The sequence below is a fragment of the Stegostoma tigrinum genome, chromosome 28, assembly GCF_030684315.1.
Source record: "Stegostoma tigrinum isolate sSteTig4 chromosome 28, sSteTig4.hap1, whole genome shotgun sequence".
Taxonomy (NCBI): Eukaryota; Metazoa; Chordata; class Chondrichthyes; order Orectolobiformes; family Stegostomatidae; genus Stegostoma; species Stegostoma tigrinum.
In genome coordinates this window covers 15,562,616-15,587,074 of record NC_081381.1, presented here as the reverse complement: position 1 = coordinate 15,587,074, position 24,459 = coordinate 15,562,616, and the positions used below count along the sequence as shown (strand labels likewise).

Below are 24,459 nucleotides of genomic sequence, written 5' to 3'. Positions count from 1 at the left end.
CTTGGAGGGAGGAGGCAAATATACTGTAGTTAAATTTGCAGATGAAACATAAATAGGTGAAAAGGCAAATTGCAAATGAGATACAAACAGTTTACAAAGAGATGTTGATAGGTTCAGTCAGTGGGCAAAAAGCTGGCAAATGGACTTTGATATGGGAAACTGAGAAGTTGTTCATTTTGGAAGGAAGAGCAAAAGAGCAGAAAATTATGTTAAAGGGGAAAGCCTGCAGAAAGTTCGATGTAAAGCGACTTGGGGAGGGGTACTTGTGCACAAAATATATAATGCCAGCACACAGCTGAAACCAGGTAAACAGGAAGGCTGATGCAATATTGGCCCTTATTTCAACCGGGTTGGAGAACAAGAGTAGGGAAGACTCACTGCAACTGTACGGGATGCTGGTGAGACCACACCTGGAGTACAGTTTGATCACCTTCTTTAAGGAAAGATATCCCTTCATTGGAGGCAGTTCAGAGAGGGTTCACTAGGATGATCCCTTGCATTGGAGCGAATGTCTTATGAACAAAAGCTAAACAGGTTGGGACTTTACTGACTGGATTTCAGAAGAATGAGAGGATAGTCTCATTGAAATATACAGGATTCTAAAGGGCTTGACAGCGTAAATGCTGAGAGGATGTTTCATCTCTTGGGAAAGTCTACGATCAGTGAGCATATTCTCACAATAAAGGGGTGCCAATTTAAGACTGAGATGGGGAGGAATTTCTTCTCTCAGAGGGTTGAGTCTTTGCTGCAGAGAGCAGCGGGGGCAGAGACATTGTGTAAATTTAAGGCTGAGATAGATTCTAGATGAGTAGTGGAAAATGCAGGAAAGTGAAGGTGAGGAATATTGGATCAGCCATGATCGTATTGAAAGTTGGAGTAGGCTCAATGGCCTGCCCCTGTTTCTGTTTCTTATGGTCTAAACCATTCCTACTTTTAAGAGCCTCCCTGAAGCGCATCTCAGTTGTTCAATTGATCATCTCGTTATTTCGCAACTGTTCAGGCTCCGAGAAGCTTTTTGCAGTGCTCGCTGCAGGAATTATCATTACAAATTATAGTTATTACAAATAATTACAAATTACCCACAGATCATTTTCATTCTGGGACCCTGTATGCTGCTATTTTTGCAACTGCTCATACAAGTTTAAATTTACAAACACAGATATTACACGATATAAGTTTTATCTCTTGTTCACACACGGTGCATGCATTGATTTGATTGGCACACTTGGAGGAAGAGGAAATTATGATTTATAAATAAGTTTCAGAGACTGCAGACTTCGTTATTTTCTCTGCTGTAATATTTCCTCAAGTTTGCTTTTTCTTGGAGATGTTGCTGTGCTAAGATGCTTGCGTCATGTCATTGGGTAGTTTTCTTTTGAATGAATGATTTTATTGTCATGTATATCTTGATACAATGAAAAGTGGTTTGTTGCCACAATCCGGTGCCATTTTGAGCTGCAAAAAGAATACAAAGAATTTACTGAAATGAGAGTTCACCTTCTATTCAAACTGGGGACTCAGACATGGCTCCAGGGCTTCTGAAAGCTCTCGGGGAGGTGTTCTGGCCCTCAAGGAGACCTGCTCCAGGAAGAGCAACGATGATGCCAATGCCCCAGCAGACTCTGCCCCTGCTGCCTTCCATCATTACCAGTTGTCCCTGCTCTGGGCACTGCCGCAGCCACCAAGAGTATAACGTCTCGGTCTGCTGCCTCCAGGATTCCAGGTTCCGGTCATACCTCTGCCAGGAGTTCCCACTGCAGGCACTGCTGCCACCAAGAGCCCAAGCTCTGGGCACCTCTTGGGGTCCTGAGCTGCACCAATGATGCTGCAGCCCCCATCCCACTGACTCTATCCTGGCCTGAAAGATGAGGAAATAAAAGCAAAAGAAGATGAAAAGTACATAGCAAAAAGGAGTGTGTGGGTTCCGACAAACCTGAACTCTGTCTACTGTACCAGCGCTTTCTTCTCTACAGCCGACAGCTGTCACAGTGCAAAGTGTTACTGCATAATGCAAAGTCATGATTGCAAAGAATTGTCTTATCCCTTTTTGACATTAACTTTCAAGGGAGTTCTGAAGTTAACTTCAATCGACTCTCATTTGCACTTATAGAAGGGGGCATTCAGCTCCTGTTTTTGTTCGCTGTTGCCCTGCAAAATATACCCCTTAGGTGAGGATGGGATGACTGTGATGCCTCTTACAGTCAAATATCTTCTTTTGAATAAGACATTTGGACGAGGTGGCTGAGGAAGTCAGGACTTTCAGACTGTACCCTTTACCGTAGCCCCAGAAGGCTGCAGTCTCATTAAAAAGAGAGAGACGGAGAGAGAGACAACTGGTGGTGAGTTACCGCAGCTCAGGAAAGGGGCAAGGTTGAGAAAGTGAGCCCTTCAGGGTTACCTCAGCCGGTGCAGGAATTAAACCCACATTGTTGATGTCACGCTGCATCGCAAGCCAGCGATCCGGACAACTGAGCTAACCGAGCAGCCTAAGAGGGAAGTAATTTCCTAGAAACCTATCTTAAAAAAAAATTACACTCATCAGAAAATGGTGATCTGCCTCCTTGGGTTGTGACATAGGATCTGGGATGACTTCTTCCCGCTCCAGCTCAATGGGTTCTCAGGAGGCTGATCTGTAGTGTGTGGCAGAAAATGTTGATGTTTTGGCTTTAGGTGCATCAGCCCAGCAGTCCCACAGACAAAATATTGAAATGACTAATCGGTGTGCAGCCCTCCGCTGAGTTGTACAGGTCACAAGGCTTTTAGTTCAGCTTGTTGATGGTGCTGAGCTTGATGTTTTTGGAAAGAATGATGAGGAAGTTAGCATTGACCTCAATGGCGCCTGATTAAAATCAATCTCCCTGCACATTGGTCACTGAAGTCTCATCCCTGCGTCAGATAAATGTTGTTCATGAGTTTACCAAACATGAGGGAATATGATGATGCCATGTTCCCACCTCTTGTGTTTGTAACTCCTTTGAAATGACACGTTGGACCTGGATATTCCGAAGCAGACCTGAGGGGGAAAGGACTTGTATGTGTGCCATTGGGGGTTGGGAATAAGGGACAGATGGGGTAGGTGGCTGCAGACTATCGCAGAAGCTGGTTTCTCGTGTTAGAGTTGAAGGTCGGGGGTGACAAATGGTAGGTGTGGGAGGACTAAACGTTTTCATGCAGGAACAGAGAGCTGAAGGTGATTCTTAAAAGATTATTAGATGAGGACAATCAAGAATCTTCAAGCGGTTTTTTGGGAGCTCGTCTAGGATGCAGCATTGAGATGATTTGACATGAGGTGGTGTGTTCAGAATGATTTCTAGGCTGTGGAGGTGTGGTAAGAGTCAGGTAGTGTGTCAGTACATCCATGGGGAAGGATTTTAGGTGGAATTGGAGCTGCAGAAGCGGAGAAAACAATGACCTTACTGAGGAGAGAGATTTAAAAATCACGAGGGGTGTAGATAGGGTAATGGCAGATGTCTTTTCATTAGGATGGGGCACTTCAAGACTGGGCAACACATGTTTAAGGTGAGAGGAGAGAGCTTTCAAAAAGACATCGGGGCAAATTGTTTATTCAGGTTGTGGTTCGCATGTGGGATGATCTTCCAGAGGAAGTGGTGGATGTGGGTACAGTTACAACATTTAAAAGACACTTAAATAAATGCATGAATAGGAAAGGTTTCGAGGGGTCTGGGCCAGGAGCAGGCAGTTGGTACTAGTTTAGTTTGGTATGGACTGGTTAGACCAAAGTGTCTGTTTCAGTGCTGTATCACTATGACTCAGATCCAAGGTCCAATGTCTACTGTATCATTTATAGGAGCTGGATGTTAATGGCTGGGCCTGCAGAGCTTGTCCGTGTCTAATCGCCCTTGATCAGGTGGTGGAAACTGCCTCTTTGAACCTCTGTAGAGTATGTGGTTATAGGTACACAATGCTGTTCAGTAAGGAGTTCCAGCATCACAGATCATTGACAGTGAAGGAACAGTATTGTATTTCCTAGTCAGGACAATGAGTGGCCTGGAGGCCCCCTTGCAGATGGTGGGTCTCCCCCACATCAGCTGCTCCAGTCCATCTTGTTGGCAGTGGCTGTTGGTTTAGAAGATACTGTCTAAGGAATCTGTGCTGTTGGTGAAGGGAGTGAACATTTAAATTGGTGGGTACGGTGCCAGTCCTGCAGATTGCTCTGTTTTTGATGCTGTTGAGTGTCATGAGTGGTGTTGGAGCTACACCCATCCAGACAAGTGGTGTGTATTCCATCACACTCCTGACATGTGCGTTGTAGATGGTGGAGTGACAGTGGAGAGACAGGAACTGAGTTACTTGCTACAGGATGGCAGTGGTGGCCACCTGGCAATGAGGTATTTGTGGCTGTTTGTCAGTCTGAAAGGGACGACCTCACTGTCTCCACCTTACATTGGAGAAGGTCTGGTTTGTCCAGACTTTGATGTTGAATTGGAAATTGGAAAAGGTTACAATGGTTGTCAGGCTGATGAGACTTAATGGCAGGAGACGGAGAGTGCTGGAGGATTACTTTTCAGACTGGAGGCCTGTCACCAACAGGAACTGGTTTTGAGTTCTTAGAGATAATGGGCACTGCAGATGCTGGAGAATCCATGATAACAAAGTGTGGAGCTGGATGAACACAGCAGGCCAAGCAGCATCTTAGGAGCACAAAAGCTGAGCACACAAAGGCTTCTCTGATGAAGGGTCTAGGCCCGAAACATCAGCTTTTGTGCTCCTAAGATGCTGCTTGGCCTGTGTTCATCCAGCTCCACACTTTGTTATCTCTGGTTTTGAGTCCTCTTTTGTTTGTCATTTATATAAATGATTTGGATGTGAATATAGAAGACATGGTTAGTAAGTTTGCAGATGAGACCAGAATTGATGGCAGAATAGACAGTGAAAAGGGTTTTCTAAATGAGTCAATGGGCTGAAAATTGGCAGATGGATTTCATTCTGGAATAATGTGAGATATTGCATTTTGGTACAACAAACAAGGGTAGGGCTTACACAATTAATGGTAGGGCCTTGGGTAGTTTTGTAGAGCAGAGGGACCTGGGAGTGCAGGTACATAATTCTTTAAAGTCTGCATCACATATAGACGGGATGGTTAAAAAGGCATTTGGCATGCTTGCCTTCATTGCTAAATCCTTTCAGTGTCAGAGTTGGGATGGTATGCTGAGATAGTACAGGACGTTGGTGAGGCCTCTTCTGGAGTACTGTTAACAGTTCTGGTCATCTAGTTATACGAAGGATATTATCAAGCTGGAGAGGGTTCAGAAGAGATTAACCAGGATGTAGTTGGATATGGAAGGTTTGAGTTATAAGGAAAGGCTGGATAGACTGGGACAGTTTTCCCTGGAGTGTAGGAGGTTGAGAGGTGACCTGATGTAAGTTTATAAAATAATGAGGAGTATAGATACAGTTGACAATAGTTGCCTTTTCCCCAGGATAAGAGATTTCAAGACTAGGGGCACGTTTTAAAGTTAAGAAGAGAAAGATTTTAAAAAGACATGAGAAGAAATTCTTTGCAGAGAGGGTGATTTGTGTGTGAAATAAGCTTCCAGAGGAAGTGGTAGATGCTATAAAAGACATTTGGATAAGTACATGAACAGGAACGGTTGTAGGGATATGGGCCAGGAGCAGGTAGGTGGGACTAGTTTAGTTTGGGGTTATGGTCGGCATGGACTGGTTGGACTGAAGGGTCTGTTTCCCTGCTGTAAGACTCTGTGACTCTATGTAGGAAGAGATAAGAGCAAAGTGTCATCGATGTGGATGGGAATACTGAATCCCTGTCTTATCCAGCTGTTAATCTGCAGTCTTGTCTCACTTGTTGACATTTGCTTCATGTGCAGTTGTTCTTTTTTAATTTTCTGGCTGTGTTATTTGAACTTTGACTCGAGGTGTTGGTTCACAGAGAGGGATAAAGTCTGAGGTTGATTTGTACACTGGGAAGATCTGATGCTGCAGAAAAGCTGAGAACATAAGGGTGAACAATTGTGAGTTGTGCGGTTAAACACCCATGCTGCTGACAGACCTATTTATTGCTTTCTTTGAGACTGGAGAGTAAGTGTGCCATTTAATTTTATTTAGTCAAGTGAGTGCAAATTTTATTTTGGATGAAGGCTGACTGGCTCTACAAATCAAGAAAATGAAGTTGTGACAAATATCATATGCCAGTTTACTCAGTGATTTTCATGAAACAGTTGGGCTTGGTGCCAAATGTTTCACTTTGTGAAGTATTTTTGTTTGAAATTTGTGTTAGAATATTGAATTCATGTCCAGGATAATTAATGTTTATTCTTTTATTTCACTATATTTCGTCTTTCTCCATTATTGCAGCTTTCTGTCTCTTGTTCGGTTTGCTATGTGTTTTGACTGCACTCCACTTCTTGCGTCTTCTCTGTTGTCCTTTGTCTCTGCCCTTCCCCTTATGTCTTTCTCTCTCTTGCTCTTGTAGTGTATTTGCGTCTCTCCATTCATATTGCCTCTCTCTGTCCCTTGCTCACTTTCATTCTGAACATCTTTCTCTCAACCTCTCCCTCTTGCTCCTTTCTCCTTCCTTTCCTGTCATTTATTCTGCCTTTTTCACACCCCCCCCCCCCCCCCCCCCCCCCCCGTCCACCAGCAAACATTCCAGGTTTTTTCCTTTGGCCCTCCATTTCCCTCCACCCTATCCTTAGTCCGTCTTGCCTCTCCCATTCTGTTCCCTGTGCCGATGCCTTGCACCATTCCTATTGTCTCAATGCAATCAGCTGTAACGCCGTCATTCCTGCTCACCATCACACCTTTACTGCAGGAACTGGTAGCTCTCACTGACTGCTTCTGCTGATTGGCACAAAATTTGCGCGCGTTTGCCTGAATATAGACACTCTGAATTATTGAGATGAATTTTGGTGGCAGGTTCACCTCTTCCTTGGATGTGAGAGGCTTATCCAAGTTAGAATTATACATTTACTCCAAAAATTCCTTGCCCAGCTAAGAGTGTGAAGAAAAGCTGTTCAGTGGCTCCTGATTATATCCTCGTGCATCAGAACAGTTTCTGTGTTCTGGGTAGTTAAAGGGAGCAACTTTTCAACACAGAATCTCAGAATCCCCACAGTGTAGAAGCAGACCATTCAGCCCATTGAGTCCACACAGCATCCCACACAGACCCACCTACTATCCTGTCTCTAACCCTGCATTTCCCATGGCTAACCCACCTAGCCTGTCCATCCCTGAACACTATGGGTAATTTAGCATGGCCAATCCACCCCAACCTGTACATCTTTGGACTTTGGGAGGAAGCCCACACAGACACAGGGAGAAGGTGCAAACTCCGCAGCAACAGTCACCTGAGATTGGAAGTGAACCTGGGTCCCTGGCACTGTGCGATAGCAACACTAACCACTGAGCCAGCCTGCTGCCCTTTCAGGTTTGGCCTGTAAAACACTGGCTGAGGTTGCTGACTTGCTCGCTGAGCTAGCTTGTTTTTGTAAAAAAATACCATGCAACGACTGCCACAAGCATTACATGAGACAGACAGGAAGGAAACTAGCCATCAGAATACACGAATATCAGCTAGCAGCAAAATGACTCGACAAACTTTCCCTAATATCAGTACACTCAGACAATGAGGGCCATTAGTTTCACTGAGACAGTGTAGTAGCCCAAGCTAAACATAGACACACCCCGGAATTCCTAGAGGCATGGTTCTCCACCCGTAATGCAATCAACAAACGTATCCCCAAGTATAAACCCACACAGGTCAACACCGGAAATAACACTACTCACTATATCAGACCAGACAGTATCAATTTCAAGTGGAGTAGAATGACAGAGGCCTCACTGATGATGTTACCTCGCAGGGTGACGAAACGTTTGAATGAAAACAAGCCAGCTCGGTGAGCAAGTCAACAACCTCATCCACAACCCGAGCTACAAATCTTTTGCTAAAACACTGGGTGGATAAATTGGATCTGGGACAGCGATGAAAGAAAAATGCTTGTAAAACACTGGAGGATGCTTCGAAAATAACTTTCATACACCAGCACCTGGCAGGGCTGACAAAGCTTTTAGTACGAACCATCCAATTTGTCGTTTTTAAGTGTACAACAGTCTCACTATAAGAGAGCAACACGTTTTTATTCAGCATGTATAATGTATGAAGATGGCTAACCACCTTTCACAAGTGCATTATATATTACATAAAAGTTGACACAGAACCAAGGTAGGTGGTATAAGGAGGACTGATGTGTGGTCAGACCAGAAGTCTGTCAGACAAATTGGAAAAGGAGCAGGAATTAGAGAGAGACTCCTAGCATTTAGGGTTTCGCTGTCTGAAGACTTCTCTCCCTTAGTGGGGTGGAAGCAGATGGCGGATTTGCAAGAGTCCAGTTAATGGCACACAAGTGCCAAGGCTTGGGAGGTGGGTGCCTGTGGGTGCAAGAAATGACAATGGTGGAGAGGTTTGGGAGGTCACAGGGAAATATGCATTCCCTAAAACTGCCCGGACTTCAACTTTTCTACAAACCCTTCTTTCTTCTGAGCTTCCATGATGCTGCTTTCGACTGCCCTTTCGACATCCCAAATAACAATCCCTATCCGTTATTCCCATCTGGTTTGCAAAGAGAAACCACTGTACAGAGACACCACTTGGATCAGCTCACAGGTCTGTAGAAACCTTCAGTCCAGTCTTTGGAATGAGAGAAACAGAGATTGATTAATTTTAGTCCTTGTACTGAGCTTATTTCTACTGTAGTTATACAGTAGTGAAAGTGTTACATTTCAATGGAATCTGTTATGGACTAGACGAAAGCCCATCAAGATATATTAATAAGGTAGCCTAGACCCAAAGTTTTTCTTATTTAAAAGTAAGTGTGAGGTTTTGCATTTCAGATACAACTCGATTAGTCAAACTAGCGGATTTGAAGCAAAACACTTTATTCATGCACTATAGATAAAATACAAACAAAAGACAGAATTGGAATAACTTAACTCTATTGGAAAACTTAACAGAATAGTAGATTATTTAACTACTAAGCAGTAACTGTTCCAGTATAGTAATATCATATATACACCTCTGGATGAAGACAAATTCATAAAATTGATAGAATTGCATGTGAGACAATCAGCAGGAAGCGAACTTTAGCTTTTAGCAGTAACGGAGAGAGAGGGCAAAACAGCTTCCACATCCAGCTTCAACACACCTGCAGCTGCTAAAATGAAAAATGCTGGTTCTGCGGGAGCTTGACCCACCCATTCAGGCTGCTTTTATTGCTCCAACTTTTTAAAAAACCCAAGGACTCACAAGCAGTTTATTTTATTGGCTTTGAATAGACAAGTCAGCGCTTCTGTCTTAATACCTCTCTTCAAAATAAGACAGGACAAAATACATGTCGTAGCCAAGGGTGATACGGTGGCTCACTGGTTAGCTCTACTGCTGCCTCACAGCGCCAGGGACCCATATTCGATTCCAGCCTTGGGCAACTGTCTGTGCGGAGTTGGCACATTCTCCCTGTGTCTGCGTGGGTTTCTGCTGGGTGTTCCAGTTTCCTCCCACTGTCCAAAGATTTGCAAATTAGGTGGCTTGGTCATGCTAAATTGCCCATAGTGCTCAGGGGTGTAGGTGAGGTACATAGGCATGAGAATGGAGGGTTATAGGGATAGAGTAGGGGATGGGTCTGGAAGAGATGTTCCTCAGAGGGTTGATGTGGACTTGTTGGGTTGCATGGCCCGTTTCTGTGCTGTGGGGATTCTAAGTATTGTTGCATGCCCACTTTCACTTAACTCAAAGATGCAAGCTTTCGTACTAAATTTCCACTCACCTACATTAGTGTACCTACATTTAGTGTTCTTAGAGCAAGGCATCCTTTAGCATCTGATTTACCACTTGAATTTGTGCTCACATAATCTGTACAGAGCAAAGGAAGGGAGGCCATTCAGCCCATCAAAGTTGCACTGCTGTCGAATTACAGGTTGTATCTTAACTCCATTTACCTGTCTTGGTTCCTTTGCATTAATACACTTGCCTATCAAAAGTGGGCAAATTGAGTTAGACTGATTTAAAAACAACATTATGATGGAATTTTGTTCCTTTTCGTAAATGTGGTGTCAGTGATGCTGGAAAGGATGGGAAAAACAGTGATAATGAAAAAGTGATATTTTTGTCGTTGAGAAAGATTTTCCTGATTTTGCCCTCTAGCCTCAAATAATATTATCAGGATCTCATCACTCAGTGATAACCACCTTATTCTTTGCCTTTGCATCTGAATTAATCTCCAACTCCCCCTATTTATACACCACTTCCAGTTCTCCTGTCGTCTACTGAGACACAAAGCCCCAAATCCAAATGGATTGCTGGATGGCTGCAGCTCATTGAATATTTGCCCTGGCCATTGTGAAGCCTCTTCTTTGGAATGACATTCTCAGCGTTCCATCACCACCATTCTTCTGGACATTTCATCCACTCACACGAACTCTTATGGCTCTTAGCTAGCTCTCAACGCTGGAGTTACATTTCCACCTTCTTTGAAGCTGCCAGCCCCTGTCCATTTCACACCTGGTTTCTCAGAACAGCAGGTTTTCAGTGCTCAGTTACAGGCCTGCCAGCCTCTGTGCTTGTGTTGGTTTTCAGTGAAGAGAGAGAGGTCAGTCATTATCATTGACTGACCAGTCAATCCGTCGGTCAGGCAAGGAATGGATTTGACCCTGCGCTTCATCAGTGTTGAAAATGGAGATAGTGCCAGTTTTTTTTACACAGCAAATGTACTGCATGCGCGTCAGGGGAACAGTCTTTATTGAGGTGAAGGGGAATGACAGTTAGTTTGTGGATATCACCAAAGACAATTGATGGGCTGGTCCTGTTCCAGCCTTCAGCCATGACCGGTCACACTTGGTCCTACCAGAGACCACATCCTGGTGATCTTGTAGCCTGTGCTTTGGGTCAGGGTCAGTTTAGCAGCTCATATGGGAAGCATTCCAGGAATTATGGGTATATCTTCCCGGAGGCATCACTCTGGGCTCTGGGCCAATACTTTCTTGCAGTGTACCCGAATGGGGTGGTTGAGTAAGATGGAGGAGCAGTTTGTGTTGACCCCTGAGCAGGAGCAGTGGTGAATTATCCTCAAGTGAATGAGCAGAAAGTGCAGAGGGCAGGATTGGTGAATAATTTGGGAGGATGAGGTGGATGAGAGCTGAAAATTAAAAACAATGCTGGAAATCGCAGTGGGTCAGACAGCATCAATAGAGAGAGCAAGCTAATGTTTCGAATCCAGCTGACTCTTTATCAGAGCTGATGTGAAGTGTAGAGGGGACAGCATTTATGGTGGGGATGGGGTTTGGAGTGCTGCGGGAGGGACGTAGCCGACAAATCAGGTTAAATGATTGGAATTGAGAATAACAGACGATGGTGTGTCTCAAATTGCCAAACTGGAAATGACTGACAGTGCTGATGAGAACTGCAGGTGCTGGAGAATCCCAGATAACAAAGTGTGGGGCTGGATGAACACAGCAACCTAGGCCCGAAACATCAGCTTTTGTGCTCCTAATATGATGCCTGGCCTGCTGTGTTCATCCAGCTCCACACTTTGTTATCAAGGACTGACAGTGCCAACTGGAGTTGGGAGAGGGGAGAGAGGATGAGAGCTGTTAGGTGAACATGAAGCATGTGACAGTTAAAGCATGTGCCTGGGGTGGAGGTGTTTGTAGTGGCAGAGTTAGAGTGAGTTGTGGCCATGTGAGTGTCTCGGAGCAGAGAGAAGCTGGTGCTTATTATCCTGCGGATATCCTGCTACTAACCTTCTTTCTGCCCTGCTGGCTGTTTCTTATCACTCAGGGTACGTTCTGATCACTTAATCTGCTCTGTCAGCTGCCTGTCTCCCCCAGCCCTCACTGGGCTGCTCCCTAGGTCCAGAGTGGCTGGGCCTGATGGCGTGGCCTCCTTTTGCAATCTCAGGGAAAAGGAGGGGCCTCCTTTTTGCCACCTCGTCCACCAGCACCCCCAGGTCCCTGTCTGGAAAGCAACGAGCAAACTTCCTGGGTTATGTCTTTGGTGATAATGGTCAAGCCGGTTCCTGGCTCATAACATCTGAAGTGCTGTGCAGTCAGGCTTTAGTTATGTCTGCAGAGGCGGGTATGTCAGAAAGCCTACTGCGCTTGCCACATAAGTTCATGAGGGAGACTGCATGATTACTGAGATGGAGAATGGCAGATTGCTTGAGAAAAGTCATTTGCTCTAAGCTGTGTCAGACTGGACCAAGGCAATTAAATTCTGTCCTTTTACAGAACTGTTGTGGGCCTGCTGGATTCAAATATGGATGAAACATAATTTTTAAATCAATAGTTGTTGGTTTATTAGTAGCTTTACTATGGTGTTCCGAGTAGGGATGTGAAATGAATTTTAGCATTTGAGTATGAAAATGAGATGACCAGACACAGGGAGGGAGTAAAGTTTGGCATGAAGAGATCTCCATTACATTTCCAAGCTGTGCTATTCCCACTTTCCTGATATTCATTGAAATAAATAACATTTGTAGTTTGGTGAACACTTTCAGGGACAGAACCTGAATTGTATGATTCGCTCAGCAGAGCCAGCACGCCACATTTATATTTCAGCAACTTTGCTGGCATTTCCATAAATCTGTTCTTGAAAACCTGTTGAATGTTTTGGTGTATTTTCAGTTTGCTTGTGGGAGATGGTTTCACTGCATCAGGCCCCCAACGTACACCAGCCATTTTGGTGGTGAAGCTGGAAAGCAAATTCGGATTGAGATGTGAAATTGTGTGGGGCTTTGAGCAGGGATGTCCAAACTTTGATTGTCATAGGGTCACACAACATGGAAACAGGCCCTTCGGTCCAACCAGACCATGCCGACCATAATTCCAAGCTAAACTAGTCCCACCTGGCTGCTTTTGGCCCATTTCCCTCTAAACATTTCCTATTCATGTAATTATCCAAATGTTTTTTAAATGTTGTAACTGTACCCACCTCTACCACTTCCTCTTTTTTAAACATTTCTCCCTTTGCCTTAAAAACATGCCCCCTAATCGTGAAATCTCCCTTCCCAGGGAAAAGACACCTGCCAATCACCTTAGCTATCCCCCTCATTATTTTATAAACCCCATAAGGAAACCTCTCAATCTCCCTTGCTCCAATGAACAAAGCTCTAGCCAATCCAGCTATGTAAGATTGTGTTGTGATGCTTCAGAGAAAGGGTGGGAGCATGGCTAGGTGTAAAGTTTACATCTGTGCAACTTCTAAGTACAGTATCTCCATCTGCTAATATTGATCTCATCCACCCCAGAGCAATCAACAGCAAAACACATTTGTTATAAGTCTTCAAACTCACAATGTTCCAAAAGAATAAGTCGGGATATGTCCAACAGAATACAGGAGCATGAAAATAGAACTGACCTCCCTCGGCTTCAATAAGGAAGAAAAAGAAAGACTGGACAATTTTGTGTAGCGCCTTTCACAGCTTCACCCGTATTCCATTAACTACTTGTGAATTGTAAACACTGTTGTAATGTAAGAAATGCTGCAACCAATTTGCAAACTGCAAGCCCTCACAAACAACAATGTGGTAATGAAATAAAACAAAGAACTGCAGATTCTGGAAATGAGAAAAGAAATTCTGGAGAAGCCTAGCAAGTCCTGCAGCATCTGTGGAGAAGGGTCATTGGACTTGAAGTATTAACTCTGTTTCCCCTCTGTAAATGCTGCCAGACCTGCACAGTTTCTCCAGCACTTTCGGTTTACTTATAGGATAATTATGTTATTGTGATTTTGATTAAGGAGTAAACATTGACCAGGGCACCACTCTCAAAGCTGTGTGATGAGAGGCCAGAGAGCCCCCCCCTCCGCCACTTCCTTGTGACTTTACATTTCCTTCCAGAATGTCAATTTTTAAAGAATAAATTAACTTTGAATGAGGAAAGAAACCTTTCTATTTTGTCTCAGAGTTAGTAAGAACTGCAGATGCTGGAGAATCTGAGATAACAAGGCGTGGAGCTGGATGAACACAGCAGGTCAAGCAGCATCAGAGGAGCAGGAAAGCTTTAGGCCTGAAATGTCAGCCTTCCTGCTCCTCTGATGCTGCTTGGCCTGCTGTGTTCATCCAGCTCCACGCCTTGTTATCTCTTTATTTCTATTTAGTCTGTTCATTTCTCCCTTATGCAAGAGCTAGTGATACAGTTAGCTCCTGTTGTTCAATAATTCATTGCCGTTTTTCGAAGAATGGGTATTAGGTATTCGAATATGCATTATATCCAATAACAAAGGTTGTGATTTCAATTCTGGTTATGCAATGTTGAAATTACATGCATTTATTACATTCACTAATGAATATTACCGTGGGGAAATAATATTTCTACAATTAAGTGGCAAAACCTCAATGTTTGGTGCATGGGGAATTGGAGCAAGACTATAGATTAACACAATGTGTTAAACCTGGAAGTAAGGTGATGGGTTATGGAACAGCAGAAACTGTCTCACCCACTACCACATCAGAGAGGTGTAAGGAGATAAAAGGGTTCTTTCCTCATTCTAAATTGATTTCTTGAAAAGGAAGACTATTTTGGAAGAAAATGTCAGGGAACAGCCACTTATCTTTGGTTATGGGATGTGGAAGTAGATGAAGGATTAAACATGAAACAATTGATGGCAGAGCCAAGGGAACATAGAACAATACAGCGCAGAACAGGCCCTTCGGCCCTCGATGTTGCACTGACCTGTGAACTAATCTAAGCCCCTCCCCCTACACTATCCCATCATTATCCATATGCTTATCCAAGGACTGTTTAAATGCCTCTAATGTGGCTGAGTTAACTACATTGGCAGGCAGGGCGTTCCACGCCCTTACCACTCTCTGAGTAAACAACCTGCCTCTGACATCTGTCTTCAATCTATCACCCCTCAATTTGTCGCTATGCCACCTTGTACAAGCTGAAGTCATCCTCCTCGGAAAAAGACTCTCACTGTCACCCTATCTAACCCTCTGATCATCTTGTATGTCTCTATTAAATCCCCTCTTAGCCTCCTTCTCTCCAAAGAGAACAGACCCAAGTCCCTCAGCCTTTCTTCATCGGGCCTGCGCTCCAGACCAGGCAACATCCTGGTAAATCTCCTCTTCACCTTTTCCAATGCTTCCAATTCCTTCCCGTAATGGGGCGACCAGAACTGTACACAATATTCCAAATGAGGCCGCACTAGCGTTTTGTACAGTTGCAGCATGAAAGCATCAAAGAGGGAAAGATATGAGTAGTGATAGGAGCCAAATGGAAGGCAGTACATGGTGGGGTTAGGAACCACAATTTTAACCAGGTTTTGAAGGAGGAAAGTGTGTAACATTGGAAGTGGGGTCAGCATGGAAGGGATCCAGGGGCACTATATTTTTGTTGAATTTTCCACCCTGAAGGGGAGCTTGTTGGTGCTGAGTTCTTTCACCATTCCACACGTGCAACATCTGTCCTGTTAAAACGCACAACGGGGTGAGGAAAACATTGTAAAGTCAAGCCAAAGAGAAAGAAAGAGACTGTTGTAGAACAGAGAGAGAGAGAGATGAAAACAAAGATAGTGGAAGTGAGCAGGAGGAGGCCATGTTCTTTTATTTACAGAGCGAGAGCATGGGAGGGGTGATTTGCTTTGTATGCAGCATGCTTTATTGAAAACATGTGCTACTCCTCTAGGTGCTGCTGTGGTCTGTTTTCTCATTGACAAGTGTCACATTAAGACACACAAAGGGGACCTTGTGCCCTCCCCCTGGGAGGAGCTTGATGGTCGGACGCATTTAATTGGACAATGGGTGGGAAGTCCGTTACCTTCCTGACTCGCCTCTGATTGTTCTTGCTGCCCTGCGGAAGATTCCTTAATCAACCCAATTCAGCGATGTGCTGACATGCTTCAGGACCAAGTGGGACTTGAAACCAGTCCTCCCGGCTCAGAAGTATGGATGCTACCACAGTGTCACAAGAGCGCTTGCATGTTGCCCATGGGCTGGCCGAACCCGTCCTGTTGTTAAATGAGGATACCTTAATTTCCAATTAACTCACCCTGTCACAGGGTGTTGGATTGGCAGTGAGTAGAGTTTCACTGTACAGGGAGCCCAGCAAACAAACTTGGAGACAGGTGAAAGTTGGTGAGAACATTATTTATTCAAAGGCTGAGTGGCTGCTCGAATGACCTGCAAATACCTTGGGTGCATTGACTCTTGGCATCTCTCCAGTGGAAAGATGTCTCTTTAGTTTCTTGTTAAGGGCACTCAGCAGTGATACAGTGTGTTGAGTGTGTGCACTTTAATGAATGAATGCAGCCTGCCAGCTCTTTGCTTGGAAAGTTACAAAACCTCTGGGGGAAGCAGAGTAGTTATTCAAAGCTTCCAGCTCTTGTTTATCTCCAGTGGCTGGCCCCTGCCCTGACCGTCTATTAAAGTACTTGTAACCAGTTTGCTGAACAGAATCGTATGCCTCCCGGTGCCCTGGCTAATATTCGTTGCCGAATTCATCCCACAAAAACAGATTTGCTGGTCACTCATCTAATTTCCTGCTGAAGGGAACCAGGGTTCACAATGGCTGCCACACTTACACATATAACAACATTTTGAAAGTGAATGATTGTACTTGGACCATCAGACCATAAGAAATAGGTGTAGCTCATCTGGAGCCTGCTCTGCCAATCCAATAGGATCCAATATTCCTCACTTTCACTTTCCTGCCTGTTCTCCATTACCTCCTCTCCATTGTGGGTAGGAGATGGCCTAATGGTATTATCACTGGACTGTTAATCTGGAGACCCAGGTGTTGTTCTGGGGACCTGGGTTCAAATCCCATCATGACAGATGGTGGGGTTTGAATTTAGTAAAAGAAGTCTAGAATGAAGAATCTGATGATGACCATGAATCATTGTTGATTGTTGCAAAAGCCCATCTGGTTCACTAATGCCTTTTAGGGAAGGAAACTGCCATCCTTACCTGGTCCGGCCTACATGTGACTCCATACCCACAGCAATGTGGTTGAATCTTACCTGTCCCCTGGGCAGTTAGGGATGGGGAATAAATTGCCAGTGCAGCCAGAGATGGCCACATCGTGTGAATAAATAAAGAATTACCCTTGATTCCCGACTGGTCAAGTATCTGTCTGTTGTAGCACTTTTGGACAACCAAGATGGAGAAAATACGTTGCGTGGAATACAGACAGGACTAGAAATACTGTGTAGATCTATCAGCGTTTGTAGAGAGAGAGGGAGATAGAGTGAATGGCTCCTGTTGATTAAGACTGTTCTTTTGAATTGAAGGAAAGTTGAGATGTGAAGGGTTTGACACTTCTGGGGATGGGCAAAGAAACAATGAAAGGGAAGCTCGGGGATAGGGCAGAGAATGGGAATATTGAGCGATTGAGATGTTGTGGGTCTTATGGCAAAGAAGTAGTCATAGTTGTAGCAAATTGACCAAGCATTTGAGTATAAACAACAGAGTAGTACCTGCTGAACATTTCCAATGCTTCTGTTTCTCTCCATATTTCCAGCAGCCCCAGTATTTTATGTTTACTGGAGAAATGACATGCCATTTAAAGTTATTGAGTATTGTTGTCAGGTGTAGCCAATGATTAAAAAAAGCCATCTTTTTAATGTAAACTAGAACGATATGCCATTTACTTTTTGTCTCTATTTTCAAAGGTTCCTGAAGGATATCTAGCCTGTTACAACAATGATTTCTGCACAAGCTGCCTGTGTCCTGCTTCTCTGTGGATTGCCGCGTGTGCTTGGCACAGAATCCAAGTCCCACATTTCTGTTGTCTTAGTCGGGGCCACGGGGGACTTGGCCAAAAAGTACCTGTGGCAAGGTTTGTTTCAGTCGTATGCAGAGCAGCTTGGTGGTGCCCACAGCCTGAGCTTTTATGGGGGCACCCGCCTCAGCTCCTTGGAAGCTTCACCAGTAATGTACGAGATTCTGAAAGGCCTCTCCTGTTTGCCAAATGTGCCGTCAGTGAAATGCGTGCTGCTCAAGGATCAGTTTCTGAAGTTGACCCAGTACCACCAACTGGACACTCATGAAGACTACTCCGCTTTGAACAAGAAGATCGAGGAGACGCTGGCCCAAGAGGGGCTTCGGGAGGAAGGCCGCCTCTTCTATCTTTCTATTCCCGCTTTTGCCTATGCCGACGCCGCGACCAAGATTAATGCCACCTGTCGGCCGCGGGGAGGGTCCTGGTTGCGTGTTGTCCTGGAAAAGCCCTTTGGACATGACCTTCATTCTGCCCAGCGGCTGGCCGAAGAGCTGCAGAAGGTCCTCCGAGAGGAGGAGATGTACAGGATTGACCATTACCTGGGTAAACAGGTGAGTGCGGCTCCTACTATCAAACAAATCTCAGTAAACTGGTACAGCTGCTCGTGTTCTTCAAAATTGTACGTTTTTCTTTTGAGTGATTTGTGGAACACTACAGTACAGCAGCTGTGGTAGCGCAGTGGTAATATGACTGGACTTGCAGAGCTGGACAAATAATGCAGGGATGCAAGTTCAAATCCTATCACAGCAAAATAGCTAAATAAATCTTGAATGAAAGGTTAGCACCTGTATTGGGGACCATGCAAATTATTGGGTCATTGTGAAAAACAAATTAGTTCGCTCATGTTCTTTAGGGAGGAAATTGACCATCCTTCCCTAATCTGGCCCTATATGTGATCCCAAGTCCCAGAGTAATGTCACAGACTCTTAACGGCCCTCTGGAAATGCCTTACAAGCCATCCAAACTGCTGTCAAACTTGTAAGTTACAAGGACTGCAATGGTTCAAGAAGATAACTCTTCATCATTTTCTCACGTTCGATAAACTCAGGCCTTGCCAGCAGCATCGACAGCTCTTCAAACTTTCCTAATTGTGTGAGGTGGCATAATGAAGTGATGTTATCATTTTTTATCGTCATTATTTGTAGGTGGGTGCTGCCGGTGAGACAGACATTTGAACATAGAACATAGAACATTACAGCACAGTGCAGGCCCTTTGGCCCTCGGTGTTGTGCCGACCTGTCATACCGATCTCAAGCCCATCTAACCTACACTATTCCATGTACGTCCATATGCTTATCCAATCACGACTTAAATGTACCTAAAGTTGGCGAATCTACTACCGTTGCAAATTTGTAACCCATTCTAGATTAGTTTCCAATGACTTCAGAAGGCACTCCTGAATCAACCACATGGGAGCCATGTATGAACCAGGCTGGTTAAATATAACCTACTCTGAAAAGCTTCAGTCTTTTTAATTGCAATCGAACAATTTCACGGCCACTCTCATGAATGTCACATTTTTATTTCTAGATGTTTAAACTGAGTTCAAATTCTCAGCCTGACATTGATCTTGGTTGCATTGCCAGTGTAGACAAAAGCGGGAATAGAAAGGTAGAAAACTCATGTTTTCTGGATTGTTGTTATGTAACCACTAAGCTTACAGCAACCTTCCTTAATTATTATCAAAATAAGGAGAGAAATTTAATTCCCCAGAAGCTTCTCACTACTATATGGTGCGGAACTGCACACATCGGAAGATCTTTAATGAGAAAGTCTCTCACAGCCAGGACTGTGATGGCGATGCCATTATTGGCATCCCAATATTGAGCGACAGAACAAAATGAGCCAAGGTTTCTGCTGCTAACCATAGCGTAGTGTATGTTACTGAGAAGAGGGAGACGCACTGCAAAGGGACATCACTATACTTACCAGGTTTGGAAATGATGGACCTTGTAGAGAGTAGTTTGTCATTTCTTGCATTAACCACATAATTGTTGGTAGCCTCATAGTATCTGGCCTATCAAACTGTGCTCAGGGTACAGTAAAAGAGCTGAGAAATCTTTTAATCTTCAGTACAAGTGACATGTCTAGTTGTCCACCCAGTTTTCTTGTAGTGCGCAGGCATAGCATTTCTGTTTTATTCATGTGTAGAGTGTGGACATCTGGGCCAGCATTCATTGCCCGTCCCTAGTTGCCCTTGAGAAGGTGGTGGTGAGCTGTCTTTTTTAACTGCTGCAGGCCACATGTCGTAGATAGACTCAGAATGCCTTAAAGGGAGGGAATTCCAGGATTTTGACACCACAACAACAAAGGAACGGCGGCATATTTCCAAGTCAGGATGGTGAGTGGTTTGGAGGGGAACTTGGAGGAGGTGGTATTCCCTTGTATCTGCTGCCCTTGCCCTTCTAGTTGGAAGTGGTTGTGGGCTTGGAAAGTGCTGTCTAAGAATATTTGGTGAATTTCTGCAGATAGTACACGTTGCTGCTACTGAGCGTCGGGGGTGGAGGGAGTGGATGCTTGTGGATGTAGTGCTAATCCAGTGGGCTGCTTTGTTCCTGGATGGTGTCAGGCTTCTTGTGTGTTGTTGGGGCTGCACCCATCCAGGCAAGTGTGGAGTATTCCATCACACTCCTGACATATGCCCTGTAGATGGTGGACAGGCTCTGGCAGGGTCAGGACGTGAGTTACTGGCCGCAGCATTCTTAGCCTCGGACCTGCTCCTGCAGCCACTGTGTTTACGTGGTGAGTCCAGCTGTGTTTCAGGTCAATGGTAATCCCAGGATGTTGATAGTAGGGGTTCAGTGATAGCAACACCATTGAATGTCCAGGGGTGGTGGTTAGATTGGCTGTTATTGAAGATCTTCATTAGCTGGCATTTGTGTGGCATAAATGTTACTTGCCAATTGTCAGCCTAAGCCTGGATATTGTCCAAGTCTTGTTCCATTTGAACATGAACTGTGACAATATCGAGTCGTGCGTGGTGCTGAACATTGTGCAGTCATCAGTTAACATCCCCACTTCTGACCTTGTGATGGAGGGAAGGTCATTGATGAAGCAGCTGAAGTTGGTTGGACCTAGGACACTACCGTGAGGAGCTCCTGCAGAGATGTCCTGGAGCTGAGATGACTGATCTCCAACAACCACGACCGTCTTCCTAAGTGCCGGGTATGACTCTAACCAGCAGAGAGTTCGTCCCCTGACACCCACTGATTCCAGTTTTGCCAGGGCTCATTGATGCCACACTCGGTCGAACACAGCCTTGATATCAAGGGCTGTCACTCTCACCTCCCCTCTGGAATCCAGCTCTTTTGTCCATGCTTGAACCAAGGCTGTAATGAGGTCAGGAGCTGTGTGGCCCTGGTGGAACCCAAACTGGCGTCCCTGAGCAGGTTATTGCTGAGCAGGTGCTGCTTGATAGCACTGTCACTGACACCTTCCATCACTTTACTGATGATCCTGAGTAGACCAATGGGGTGGGAATTGACCGGGTTGGATTTGTTCTGCTTGTTGTGTACAGGACATATTTTGACAATCTTCCACGATGCTGGGTAGCTGCCAGTATTGTGCCTGCACTTGAAAAGCTTGGCTCGGGGTGCCGAAAACTCTGGAGCACAAGTCTTCAGTATTCTTGCTGGAATGTTGTCAGGGCCCATAGTACGGTGGCTCAGTGGTTAGTGCTGCTACCTCATAGAGCCAGGGACTTGGGTTCAAGTCCAGCTTTGATGACTATCTGTGTGGGATTTACACATTCTCCCTGTGTCTGCATGGGTTTCCTCAGTGTGCTCCAGTTTCCTCTGGGTGCTCCGGTTGCCTCCCACAGTCCAAAGATGTGCAGGTTAGGTGGATTGGCCATGCTAAATTGCCCGTAGTGTCCAGACATTTATAAGTTAGGTGGATTAGCCGTGGGAAATGCAGGGTACAGTGTTAGACTGGGTGGAATGCTCTTCAGGGAGATGATGTGGACTTGTTTGGCTGAGTGGCCTGTTTACACTGTGTAGGGATTCTAATCTAGTGCCTCCGACCATTTCTTAATATCACATGGAGTGAAACAAATTGGCTGAAGACTGGTATCTGTGATGCTGGGAACCGCTGGAGGAGGCCAAGATGGATCATCCATTCGGTACTTCTGGCTGAAGATTGCTGCAAATGCTTCAGCCTTATCTTTTGCACTGATGCGCTGGGCTCTTCCAACATAGAGGATGGGGATATTTGTGGAGCCTCCTTCTCCAGTAAGTTGTTTCAGTGTCCACCACCATTCACAACTGGATGTGGCAGGTTTTCAGAGCTTAGACCTGATCCGTTCGTTGTGGGATCACTTAGCTCTGTCTGTCACTTGCTGCTTACGTTGTTTGGCATGCAAGTAGTCCTGTTTGGTGGCTTCACCAGGTTGACACCTCATCTTCAGGTATTTCTGGTGCTGCTCCTGGCATGCCCTCCTGCACTCTTCATTGAACCAGGGTTGATCCCCTGGCTTGACAGTAATGGTTGAGTGGGGGATATGCCTGGCCATGGGGTTAAAGGCTGTGCTGGAATACAATTCTTCTGCTGTTGATGGCCGACAGCACCTTATGGATGCCCAGTTTTGTGCCCTTTAGGACAACCAGCTCAATTGATAGTATTGCTGCTGAGCCACTCTTGGAAGTGGACACCCAGAGAACATTTTGTGCCCTCGCCATCCTCAGTGCTTCCTCTAAGTGTTGTTCAACAGCGAGGAGTACTGATTCATCAGCTGAAGGAGGACGGTATATGGTAATCAGCAGGAAGTTTCCTTGCCCATGTTTAACCTGAAGCCATGAGACTTCACGGCGTTCAGGGTCATTCTTGAAGACTCCCAGAGCAACTCCCTCCCAACTGTATCCCACTGAGCCGTCTCCTTTGCTGGGTCTGTCCTGCCAGTGGGATAGGACATACCCAGGGATGGTGATGGTGGTGTCTAGGGCAGTGTCTGTAAGGTATGATTCTGTGAGTATGACTATGTCAGGCTGTTGCTTAACTAGTCTGTGAGACAGCTCTCCCAATTTCAGCACTAACCCCCAGATGTTAGTGAGAAGGACTTTGCACAGTCGACAGGACTGTTTCTGCGGTTGTCTTGGTTGATGTCAGGTTATCCATCCGGTTTCATTTCTTTGTTGAAATTTTGTAGTGACTGATACAACTGAGTGGTTTGCTAAGTTAGATCAGAAGGCAGTTGAGAGTCAGTCACATTGCTGTGGGTCTGGAGCCACATGTTGGGTAGATCAGGTGAGGATAGCAGATTTCCTTCCCTGAAGGACTTGAGTGAGCCTGACGGGCCTTCCTGACAATCAACAATAGTGCAAGTTCATCTGATGATTCTTAATTCCAAATATTTTTTACTGAATTTGAATTCCACCATCTGCTGTGGCAGGATTCGAATCTGGACCCCCAGAAGACTTCAGTTGAGTTTCTGGACCAATAGTCTGTCTATGGGATGTGATGATCATTTGTTGGGACTGAGTGATTCATTGGCTAATATGATATTCCTCGGTATAAAGTGACCATCCCAGCTTCTCTGAATGAAATGGAAAAGCCCTTCATTAATTCACAGAATTCTTACGGTACAGAATAGACCATTTAGCCCATCATGCCCACGCCAGCCTTTCAAATGAGTGTCATTACTTGGTGCCAATCTCCTGTTTGTCCCCATACCTTTGCACGCTATTTCTATCCAAGTAATCATCCAATGTCCTTTTGGATGCCTGGATTGAACCTGCTTCCACCACATTTCCAGGCAGTGCATTCCAGACCCTAATTACTTGCTGTGTGAAAATGTTTGTTTCTCACATCACTCTTGATTTGTTTGTACGTCACTTTAAATCTAAGCCATCTCATCCTTGTCCCTTTTATGAGCAGGAACAGTCTTCTCCCTGTCTACTCTATCCAGCCTGCTCAGGATTTTGAAAACCTCGATCAAATCCCCTCTTAACCAACAGTCCCAACTTCTTCAATCTGTCCTCATCACTGAAGTTTCTCATCCACGGAACCATTCTTATAAGGTGCTTCTGCCCTCCCTCCAATGCATTCGCATCCTTCCTATAATGTGCCCACAACAGTACATGGCCCTCCAGGTGAGCTCTAACAAGTGTCTTATACAAAGCTCAATATCGCCTCCCTGATCTTGTACTTTGTCCCCGTATTAATAAACCCAAGAGCTCTATATGCTTTATTAACTTTACATGGGACGGTGATAGCCTTGTGGTATAATCACTAGACTATTAATCCAGAGACCCAGGTAATGTTCTGAGGTCCTGGGTTCAAATCTTGCCATGGCAGATGGTAGGGTTTGAATTCAATAGAACAAAAGCTAAATTTTAAATTAACAGTCTAATCTTAAACACGAAACCACTATCGATTGTTGGAAACTCCCACCTGATTCATTAATGTCCTTTCGTGATGGAAACTGCTGTCCTTATCTGGACAGGCCTACATGTGACTCCAAATCTGTAGCGATGTGGTTGACTCTTAACTGCCCTCTGAGCTGTTAGGAATGGGCAATAAATACTGGGTTAGTCATCGATGCCCTTATTCCATGAGCGAATTAAAGTAAAAACTGCCGCCCTCACCCGTCCTGTTACCTTCATTGATCTGTGCATATCTATACCCAGTCTCCTGCAACCCATTCAAAACTGTGTCCTCTGTTGTTTGCTGTTTTTCAGTGTTCTTCCAATCAAAGTCTATTAGTTCACATTT

The 24,459-nt window shown here is 44.9% G+C and overlaps 1 protein-coding gene across 2 annotated transcripts in view; it reads left to right on the top strand.

Moving 5' to 3' along the window:
• Positions 1–24,459, top strand: part of h6pd (hexose-6-phosphate dehydrogenase (glucose 1-dehydrogenase)) — a 68,740-nt gene that overhangs the window by 2,483 nt on the left and 41,798 nt on the right. For both annotated transcript variants that reach the window (XM_048561480.2, XM_048561481.2), the window contains one exon: positions 17,642–18,302. In XM_048561480.2, the coding sequence (XP_048417437.1) occupies positions 17,673–18,302 (630 nt within the window). In that variant the 5' untranslated portion in view covers positions 17,642–17,672. The remainder of the gene's footprint in view (positions 1–17,641; positions 18,303–24,459) is intronic.